This window comes from Dipodomys merriami, unplaced genomic scaffold (genome assembly GCF_024711535.1).
Source record: "Dipodomys merriami isolate MVZ:Mamm:240054 unplaced genomic scaffold, mDipMer1.0.p SCAF_25, whole genome shotgun sequence".
Classification (NCBI taxonomy): domain Eukaryota; kingdom Metazoa; phylum Chordata; class Mammalia; order Rodentia; family Heteromyidae; genus Dipodomys; species Dipodomys merriami.
The window spans coordinates 15,639,324-15,649,752 of NW_027203937.1; the positions used below are offsets into that span (position 1 = coordinate 15,639,324).

The 10,429-nt window shown below is 53.0% G+C and overlaps 1 protein-coding gene across 2 annotated transcripts; it reads right to left on the bottom strand.

Annotated features, from left to right (window-relative positions):
* Positions 1-65: 65 nt before the first annotated feature.
* On the bottom strand, positions 66-9,202 carry Serpinh1 (serpin family H member 1). Of its 2 annotated transcripts, XM_070034989.1 has the most exons (6): positions 9,103-9,159; positions 7,934-7,977; positions 4,992-5,647; positions 4,161-4,259; positions 3,820-4,052; positions 66-1,055 (listed from the first exon to the last, which is right to left on the bottom strand). In XM_070034989.1, exons 3-6 carry the CDS (start codon positions 5,611-5,613, stop codon positions 753-755), a joined length of 1,257 nt encoding a protein of 418 aa, XP_069891090.1. In that variant the 5' UTR covers positions 5,614-5,647; positions 7,934-7,977; positions 9,103-9,159; the 3' UTR covers positions 66-752. The 2 variants fall into 2 exon arrangements, with proteins under 2 accessions (XP_069891090.1, XP_069891089.1); XM_070034988.1 differs by lacking the exon at positions 7,934-7,977 and having other exon boundaries at positions 9,103-9,202.
* Positions 9,203-10,429: the final 1,227 nt, after the last annotated feature.

The following is a 10,429-nucleotide window of genomic DNA, read 5'->3' on the forward strand; positions in this document are numbered from 1 at the left end:
TAAGAGGAAAGGGAAAGTCCCTGATGGGAAGCCCCAATCCAATCTTCTTCCACATTCCAGCAAAGTTTCATTGGAAAAGTTTTATTGAAAAAACAAAAACAAAAACTTTGTACAAAGTTCTCATTTGTTGCAACAAAGGCTCATGTTCTCCCTTTCTTCCCCATCTTTGAGAAACTAAGGAAAAGACAAAAAAAAAAAAAGGTTCTCCCCATGATGTCCAATTCATTTGCTGCTCATCCAGGATCGGCCCAGCAGTCCCTCCTAAAAGCTATCTCTCAATTGCATTCACGGGGCTGGGGCCAGGGCCTGGTCCCAGGGGCACAGCACCTAGATCCATAGTTGTGGGAAGCTGAGTGGGGGAGGGGTATAGACGGAAGTGATGGAGGGTGTCACTGGAGAGCTGGCAGCCACCCCCTCCCACCCCAGCTTGATTGTCTCTCACACATAAGATTTTGGCTATAAATAGGAACACTGATTGGCTGGTTGAGGCACGTGGGACTCAGGACAGGGCAAGACTCGACAGTGTGTGGTGTCTGGGTTTGGCATCATGGTACCTGAGGCCCACGACCGAGCAGAGTGGACTCTGGCTGATAAGGTCTGCTCGATCACATAAAAACCCCAGTCTGCTTTCCCACCCCCCCATCCCATGGACTATGAAAGCTGGTAGGTACCTCCCTCCCTCCCCAATAGCACCCATGTGTCTCAGGAGCCTTCGGCCGCCTCCTGCCATCATCCTGCGCCCACTCTGGGGCCTACAACTCATCTCTCATCTTGTCACCCTTGGGTCGGACCAGGCGCCCAATAAAGAGCAAGGAGCCGCTCTGGGTATCTCGCACCAGGAAGATGAAGGGGTGGTCAGCATAGAACAGCTTGGGGCTCCGCAGCTCCTCACGCCCGTAGATGTCCTGGTCGAAGGGGTTGCCCTCTGTGTCCCACTCAAAAGCGGTAGCATGGAACACGCTGGCCAGGTACAGGTCCTTCTTTCCTGACATGCGTGACAAGTCTGCCTTGTTCTTGTCGATGGCCTCCGTCAGGCCGAGCCCAGCCAGGTGTTTCTGTAGAATCAAGTGCCAGGTAAGGCTATGCATGTCAGGCTGTTATACCTTTCCCTCCACCCGTGCCATCCTGAACAATCTTTTGAGAAGAGACTGCCACTTTCTAGACACCTGTGCCAGGCCCTTAGAACTGTTTAATTCAATCCTATGGCAACTTTCACAGATGAGCAAACGGAGGTTCAAACACAAAGCAAAATGGATCTCTGATTCTCCCCAGCAAGCTGAAGGCATACTTCCCAAGTGTGCTTCATAATTAGGCAGCACACCCAGAACTTTACTTGAAGTCATGACCCCGACCCCAGCCTAAACCTGAGTCTCTGTGGTGGGCCTGGACCCTTTTGATTTAAAAGAGTTAGTTTTTTGTCTTGGCTTTTATTGTGCCCGTATTGAGGCTTGAACTCAGGGCCTTTCATTCTCCTTCACATTTTCAGCTCAAGTTTGGTGCTCTATTGCTTGAGCCACACTCCACTTCTGGCCTTTTGGTAATTAACTGGAGATAAGAATCTCTTGGCTTCCCCCTGCCCGAGCTGGCTTTGAATTATGATCCTCAGATCTCATCCTCCTGCACAGCTAGTATTACGAGGGTGAGTCATTGGTGCCCAGCCCCCATAGGATTCTTAACACAATCAAGTTTGAGAAAAATGGATCAAAAGACAGCTCTGTCCCCATCACTCTGGGGCTTAAAACCTTTCCTGGATGGTACAACACCGGCACATGTTCAAATTACAGGATGCAGTAAGAAGCAGGTGCATACAGATGGCTGTGAGAGAATGGCGGTAAAGCTAGTGATCTAGCGATGGCCACTGAAAGATTCATTACTTTTTTTTTTTTTTTGCAGCACAGAGTTTTTTGCAAACCAGACTTTGAATTAGGTACTGACACTTGCTAAGCAAGTGCTGTATAATATGAACCACAACCCAAGCCTCTTTTGCTTTAGTTTCTTTTTCAGACAGGATCTCATATTGTCTCCCCAGGCCACCTTAGACAGTGATCCTCCTATCTCTGTCTCCTGCCTAGCTGCAATCACAGGCATGTAACTGCATCCAACTCATTTTTCACAAGACATTTCTAACTTTTACCCAGGTTGGCCTCAAACTGTAATCATCCTATCTCTCCTGCCATGAAGCTAGGATTGATTCAGTCTATGTGACCCCTACTCAAGTCACAGCCTCTAGTCTCATCCCTTGCATACCTCACCCTGGCCTCTAGGTGGCCTCCCTGAGCTACCTGTGTGCTGGTCTGTTGGGTGTTGGCCTCTGTCCCCTCACAACATTTATTTATTTATTTATGTATTTATGTATTTATTTATTTATTTATTTATTTATTTTTGCTAGTCCTAGGGCTTGAACTCAGGGCCTGAGCACTTTCCCCGAGCTTTTTCATTCAAGGCTAGTGCTTTACCACTTTGAGCCACACACTACTTCCATTTTTCTAGTGATTAATTGGAGATAAAGAGTTTCATATCTTTCCTGCTTAGGCTGGCTGTGAATCATGATCCTCAGATCTCAGCCTCCTGAATAGCTAGGATTACAAGAGTGAGGCACTAGTGCCTGAATCCTTTGCAACTTTCAACATACCTCATCCATGAAGTCTTCCCCAGCCTGACAAACAGTACCTCACCTGGGGCTCAGTGCCCTTGGACTTCCTTCTGTTCAGCAGCATCTGCTCCCGTTTGCCCCTCCCACTTGGCTCAGAGCTCCCCGAGTGCAAAGCACACGTGTCCAGAGCTTTGCTGGTTCTCACATGGATGAACTTTCAGTGGAGAGCCACAGGTTGACTAAACGTGTAACTTCCAATGCCCAGAGACCTCTGCCTGTGAGGCAGGACCACCTGGGTACCAGGTCAGGCAGTTCCAGAAAGATAGAGGAGAAAGATGGAAAGAAAGGAAGTGGAGAGTGGCCACCAAAGGGCTTGAGGAAGACCTGGGGCCAGCGTCAGGCCACAGAGGGAGGCAGCCAGTGCTCCTCTCTAGGAATTCTTAATAATACCCATACAGACCAGCACAAACTCTATTCATCTCTAAGCCTCATCCCATCTCAAGCTTTCTTTCCAAGAGCTCTTGTGTCAAGGCTAAATAATTCTGGAGACAAATTTTGCCAATGAGCCATTTTTGGCCTCCAAGGTAAGAGTGAATTTTCTTTTGAGCAGGTCAAACTCTGTCCCTCCTGACTGACAGCCCATTCCAGGTCATCACTTTGTGTTCTAATTCTAGCTCTGTACCTTACAAGCTGATGTTTATGTGGGGGGAGGCCTTGGAGAGTTCCTGCTGAACATACTTACCAACTGCCTAGCTGCCCTGAGTGGGCCTAATTTTGAGACTTGTCAGATGGTGGCTGATCTTCCCACTTGAGCCCTCTAAATGGGGCACTCCATGTTCCCAGAGGTAGCACAGAGATTTAGGACTGATTCCAGTACATCCTAATATTACTATCTGAGGGCCTTTAGAGAGGTCATTTAACCTTCCTTAGCCTCTGTTTCCTCGTATGTCAATTTGCCTTCCTCTCTAACAAAGGTGGGTTTTTTTTGTTGTTTTGGGGAGGCTTTTTTTGAAGGTTCAATGAATTTAGCACATGAAGTGCTCAGAAAGAAGTCTGGCACATACCAAGTGTCCAGCTGTATTCAGTTGATGTTTTTATCATCTGTCCACCACTTTCCCATTATCCTTCATGGAACTTAGTATTGGTTGAACACATAGGGGCCTCAGAACAGAGCTTTTGCTCTGATGAAGAAAGCCCAAGTCACTCCTTTTCCCTCCAGGTCTCACCTGCAGGTCATGGGTCACCTCCACCACTCCCTTGGGCAGGGAGATGGCCACAGCCTTCTTCTGCATCTTCCCCATCCAGACCTTCAGCTGCTCTTTGGTCAGCATCTTCTCCAGGCGTTCAAGCGGCTCCACGTGGTGGGGCATGAGGATGATGAGGCTGGAGAGCTTGTGGGCCAGGGGCATCTCCAGGATCTGCAGCTTCTCCTTCTCATCATCATAGTAGTTGTAGAGGCCTGGGTGAAAAGCAGAGGATGCTGGGAGCTCTGTGGGGTGGAAAGGCATGCCAGACCAGGGATCCTGGGACCACTTGGCCTTGCCTCTCTGACCCACAAGGCACCTACCTGTCCGGTGCATCATTGTGACACCCACGGTATAGGATCGAGTCACCATGAAGCCACGATTGTCCACCATCTTGTGATGGAATTTCTCATCCCAGTGTGCTGTGGTGAAGACAGAGCAAAAGAATCAGTAATCCATGTCCCGTAGGGGGCAATCACACACCAAACTGCATACTCTGCACAAATCCCTGCCAGGGCCTTTGCTCTATCCTTTGGGATCGACCCACAGAACATATTCCTTGCTCTGGGGTAAAGGGACCTTAGTGGTACTTGCTAACCGGCATCCAATTGCTCCTAAATAACAGGGACTTCATTTTACCCTCAGCTGAGCCACTGCTATGTCCACTGCCGATGGTCAGGTACCTGAGACTAAGCTGCTATCTTCTCCACCTAGCAATCCATCTAAGAGATCTATGCCCTTGGTGGAGAGTACCCTACAACCATCAATCACCCTTACGTGTTGTATCTGTGGCAGGAAAGACATCCAAAAGAAATGTGTATGCAACAGCAGCCTGGCTCTGTTGTGTCATCACAAGCAACTCTTTCTTGCAACTAACTGGCTATGAGATCTCACCTCTCCTTGTGCAGTCCCTTTGTAAACCAGGGTCCACCTCATCCTCACTGCAAATGGGAAAGAGTCCCATGCAGCTGGGTAGGCTCTGCAGGCTTCCATCCCTGTCCCATTCATTCAAACACCTGCCTGGCTCTCGGTATCTCCTTTCTAGTAACAATCCCACTATGGGTCACCTGGGTCAGTGAAGAGTATATATAGCCCATGGAAGGCCACTGTAGGGCCTCCTGCAAGAAGCCCCGCCTCCCGCCCCGCCCACTCACGCTTGAAGAACATGGCATTGACCAGCAGGGCGCCGTCCGTGCGCTCCACATCCTTGGTGACCTCGGGCAGTTTGCCGTCGGTGGTCAGCGCGGCCCACTCGTTGATGGACTGCAGGGCGCTGCGCTTGTCGCGGAAGTTGATCTTGGAGTGCTCGCAGTTGTAGTGCTGCTTGCTGCTGCGCACGAAGTCGTCGGCGAAGCTCACGGAGCTGGGTCCGTACAGGCGGCTGCCCAGCTTCCAGGTCACGTTGCGGGCCGTGGAGTTGCTGAGCGAGCGCAGCAGCTCGCCCAGGCCCGCGTGCACCTCCTCATCCCGCAGCTGCTCCGCGCTCAGCACGGCCTTTGCCTGGGATGCGGTGGTGGCCTTGCCGCCCAGTGACACCAACCCCAGCGACGAGGCCACCACTACAGGTGACACCAGGATGTTCTCCACCGCCTGATCTTTGGCCATAGCCTGGTACAGACTGAAGGCCAGACTGGCACTGCGCTCAGCCAGCGTGGCCGCCTTGGGGCTGAGCTTCTCCGAAGTGCCAGGGGCTGCTTCGGCGGAAGGTTTCTTCACCTCGGCAGCCAGGGCCATGGCCACAAGGCAGAAGGCACCCAAGAAGAGGAGGGAACGCATGGCTGAGGGTGGAGCTGTGCACGCCTCAAGACACCTGTGGGGTTGTATAGACAAAGAGGGTGGCCTGGTTGCATATGCCTTGCTCCCCAACAACCATCCACCTGTGCCCCTTCTCACTGCCAGCAGCCCCAGAGTTCTGAGGCCCAGACCTAACTCAGGGTTGCCCGGGTCTCTCCTAGGCCTGCTTTGATCCCATTCCAACCCCACCTCCACCCCCACCAAAGCTAGTGGTGACCTGCCCACCCTATTGATTTTCTGCATTGGACACCCTCTTACACTTACTTATGTCTATTAATGAATCAATTTCTGCCTGTAAGTAGGCTTCTGGTACAGAAAACCCAAAAGTGCAGTTTCCCTACTAGATCTCAGTGCGTAGCAAGCCTCAGTTAGTCCCAAATGGGGGTGAAACAAGTCTACCTGGCCAGCCATGGGGCCTCATCAGTTTAGAGGAGAGCTCGGTTCTGACCTCTCAACAATGCTCGGGGCCCTTGTCCAGTGAGAAAAGGCAGCAGCTGGGCTGAGGGTCTGCAGAGAGCCCAGGCTTTCATGTGTGCTGGAGCTGTGGCCTGCCCCTGCCCCACCCCATAACCTGGGATGTTAATGAATCACTGATTGGTTCATTCATTAAATGGGGGAGCTCAGATGCTCCACTTTGCTGTCCCTAGGGTGACCCTGTGTTTTTGTGTGTGCACACACGCACGTGTGCACGTGCACACACGCATACACATGCCTATGTCTCAGTCTCTCTTTTCCAAGCTGCAAAAATCTAGACCTCTCTTGACAGGGATGTGGCCTAATCATCTGCGCACAGCCAGATGGGAAATCCCAGGGCTAAAGCTCCTGGGATCCACTCACTCTTCAGAATGGAGGCTGCTTCCTGAGAAAGTTAACAAGGACAGGAATCCTGGGGAAGGAGGGTGAGTCACAGCTTAGTGGTGCAGTGAAGCCTCCCCCATCACCCAAGGCTGCACAGACATACGTCTGGCATTCCAGAAGTTGGAGCTACATAAGATTCCATTCTATCCTCAGCTAACAGTCATTTTCAAGGAGGCCCTCAGCACCCTTCCCCAAATACAGCAGTAGTAACAAGCCCTCAAGGACTGCCTTGCTCCAATCTCTGGGGCCTACAACTCTATTCATGAGATATTTACATATACTCCAAGCAGCAAGATAGGAAGAAAGATGGGGGAGGGGGAGGGTGGTAGGAAAAGGCTGAAAGAACTGGTGGAGACTGGGACTCCACTACTCTTGGCAGATGCTGTTTTATGGACCTCCTGCAGGAAGACTGAAATTCTGAAATCCTGGTAGATGATCCTCAGGAACTCTAGCCTGCTTAAGGGAGCATTGGATTTCTGGGAAAATTCAACTGCTGTAATCTTGAAAACCTGGACAGGTCCCCTTACCTCTCTAGGCTGCCACCTCCTCAAGGGGGCAAAAGCAAAGAGCCCAAGAAGGTGCAGGGAAGGAGAGGTGGGATGGTCATGGAGCCCCACAGAGGACTGGGAGATGGTAGAAGAAAAATGTGCATTTTACTCAAGTACAAATGGGGAAAGGAGTCCACAGGCCTAGACTGGGGCCCAGGCCTCCCCATGCCCAGCCCGAGCACCTTCATTACCAGGCCTACAGCTCAAAGGCAGAGTGCAAACACGGGCATTAATGAGGAGAAAGGATTTTCTGATCAGTCCTCTGATCCAACAGGGGCCACCAGATCCCTTTGAGGAACTCAGCACTGCCACGTGGCAGCCACCATCTTGACAGCCCCCACCCCAGCCAGCCAGAACCTCAAAGAACTGGGAGGGGCTTCCCAAGAAAGCTCTAAATAACTAGTTGGGATTCCTCAGCGGCCACAGGGCTCCAGCTCCCCACTCCCAGTGACGTGGCAGGCCCAGGGAGGAATTACCTATGTTGGCCAGCAGAGGGGGGTTGCCAGCCTGGAAAGCAAGAGGCCTGGGCTCAGGCCTAAGGGTGTATGGATTTTCAGGGAGTTTTCAGGAGCCTCCTGGGCCTGGATTCAGGCCCAGGAAGGAGACGGGAGGCTGGGCAAGAAAGCACTGTTAAATCCAGCAACAGGAACAGATAAAGACAAGTTACTGCAAGCAAGCCAGCCTCCCGCACCCAGTCAGTCTTGCCAGAGAAATGCCAGCCCTCAGGCCAAGGTTAAGACAATCTACAGTCCCACAAAGGAAAAAGAAAACCATGAAACTTGCAGAGCTGAGGGCTATGCCCACAGCTGACTGTGGGAGGTGAGACTAGAAGAAAAGGGGAGAAAGTGTTGAGGGCCACGTGAGGGTCACCAACACTTGAGGGGGTCTAAAAATACCTTGAAACTGCCTCAGAGGGAGGTCAATGCCTGCCTTTTTCATTCTGAAAGAAAACAGAAGCGTGAGGAGAATGGGACCCCCTCCCCCAAAGGAGAGGAGGGGAGTACAGGCCAGCCAGGCCCGGGACCCTGTCTCAAACTTACTGGGACTTTGAGACCCGGGTATCTCACAGTTCAGGTTAGGGGTCCCATTGTTTTTAGCTAGGGGCTCCATTCCTGCAGAAGCTCGGAGCCCTCCCGCAGGCCACTGTCCGCAGTATCCTGTTACATAGCCACTACAGGAATGCCGGTGTCCAGAGACAAAAGACCAGACAGGAAGGGGGGATGGGTGCATGATCCATTGGAGGCTAGAAGGGTGTGGCCCCAGCCCGGACAACCAGAGCCCCCCAATCCACCTCCCTTCCCCCAGACTCCATCTGCGCCCTGGAGTCCAGAGAGGCCAGCAGGAAACCGGAGGAAGAGGAGGGACCAGCCTTCAGGCCTGGCTGGAAGTTCTTTCATTCTTCCTCCAGTCCAGGATGCTGGGGATTGTCCCTAAACTGGGGGGTGGGGGGGGTGGGGGGGAGGAGGAGGAGGGGGGAACCTCAGTTTGGGAACTTCTGCAAGGATCCAGGTAGTTGGGCACAAGAAAGAGGTGATCCGATGGATCGCACCGGAACATTCCAGGGGGTCTCGGTGACTCCCACTTCCTCTCCCATTCGGACCCCACGGGCTCCTTTTGATTAGGGGAAAGGGGCTAAGTCCTTCCTTCGGTTGCAACGGTCCACCCAGGCCGCTGCAGCCATAGTCGGGGGCTCCCCGCGAAGCTTGGGGACCTCCACCCCAGCCCGGGGCGTCTGGGCTGCACGGCGGGCCGGTCCTCATCTTCCTCCTTCTCTCTTCTGCGGAGGGCCCGGCCCAGCACCCTGCCGTGACCACCTTCACCCTCTTCTCCCGAGCTCCCTGCACCCCGAAAGCACAGCACGCACCCCCCCAGCCCCCGGCCCTGCTCTGCGCCCAGCTCCCGGGCGCTCCCACCGCCGCCGCGCCCCGAACTCTCCATCCCGAACCTCCCCACTGCCCACAGGTACCGAGAACTCCAGTGGGTGGGTGCTGGTTGAGGCCTCAAGACTTCCAGAGCACCCCAAGTCCCCCTGAGCTCCCCACCACACACACACACACACACTCACCTGGGCCCACTAAGTCCAACTGTCCGCCGCTGCCCCGATCCCACTCCGCCCGCCGCCCCGCGCGCGCGGAGACTAAATACGGCTGGCCCCGCCCCCTTCTGCCCGTCCCAAGAAACTTCTGGAAAAGTTGGAAACGCTTCCGGAGGGCGCCCCCGCTACGGAAAAAAAACCCCAAAGACCTCCCCCAAACCGGCCGGGCCCCCGCCCTCGGCCCGCGGGCGCTCTTGGGCCCCTGGGTCCTAATGCCTCCATCTCCCAGGTGGCTGCGCCGGCCCCGGCCCCCACTGGGACCCTCTGAGCCCTCCCCTCCCCAGATCCAGGGCCCCGGCGATCCTAGAGAGGGACAGGGGGTGCAGGCCATTGAACTGGAGGAGACACCACCCCAAGATCCGGCCCCTCTCCCCCCACCACACATACCCTAGGCAAGGTCTCCACATACATCCCTGTCCACTGCTAGGGCGCCTTGCCCTGGAACCCCTTTTTCTACTCTGTCCCCAAGAGATCCATCCCCTCCATTTCCTGCTGGGTTTTGGTTCTTTTATTTTGTTTTGTACAGGTCCTAGGGCTTGAACTCAGAGCCTGGGCACTGGTCTTGAGCTGGTGCTCTACCATTTGTGCCACACCCCCACTTTCAGCTGTTTTTCTAGTTAATTGGGGTAAGAATCTCAGGGACTAAAAAAAAAAAAAAAAAAAAAAAAAAGAATCTCAGGGACTTAATCTCCCTCAAGCTGGCTTGGAATGGTGATCCTCAGATCTCAGCCTCCTGAGTAGCAAGGATTACAACAGTGAGTGCACCCGGCTTTTCTTAAATTTTAATGGTGTCTCTATGCTTCCTGACCAGCCAGGGTCCCCCTCCTTTGTCTCAGAGTAGGTGATCAGATTTAAGAGTGCTTCTCCAGTCCAGCTTTTCTTCAGCCTCCACTAAGCTGAACCTCCATGAGGAGTATAGAGGCTGAATCAGAGCCAGTACCTTGCTCTCACCCCCAAAACCCATATAGGCAAACACGTGGGAACAACAGGTAAGCACACAGGTCCAAGGAGGTGGCTAGGAAAGAAAATCTGGGTGTCCACTAAGCAAGTTGCATTCCTGTTCTGACCTTAGTGTCCTTGATGTGTCCCTATCCTACTTTGATCACCCCTGCTCGCCTCCCTATCTCTGTCCCCTCCCACAGGCCCTCTCCACCCTCCCATACTGATAGCGACTTGTATTGGGATTGACCTGGGGTATTCATTATTGTTCTAGGTGAGGAAAATACAGCTGCACACCAGACAAAGTCCTTGATCTTCGGTATGTCCATTCTTGAAGCTGTGTGTACATACAAATTTG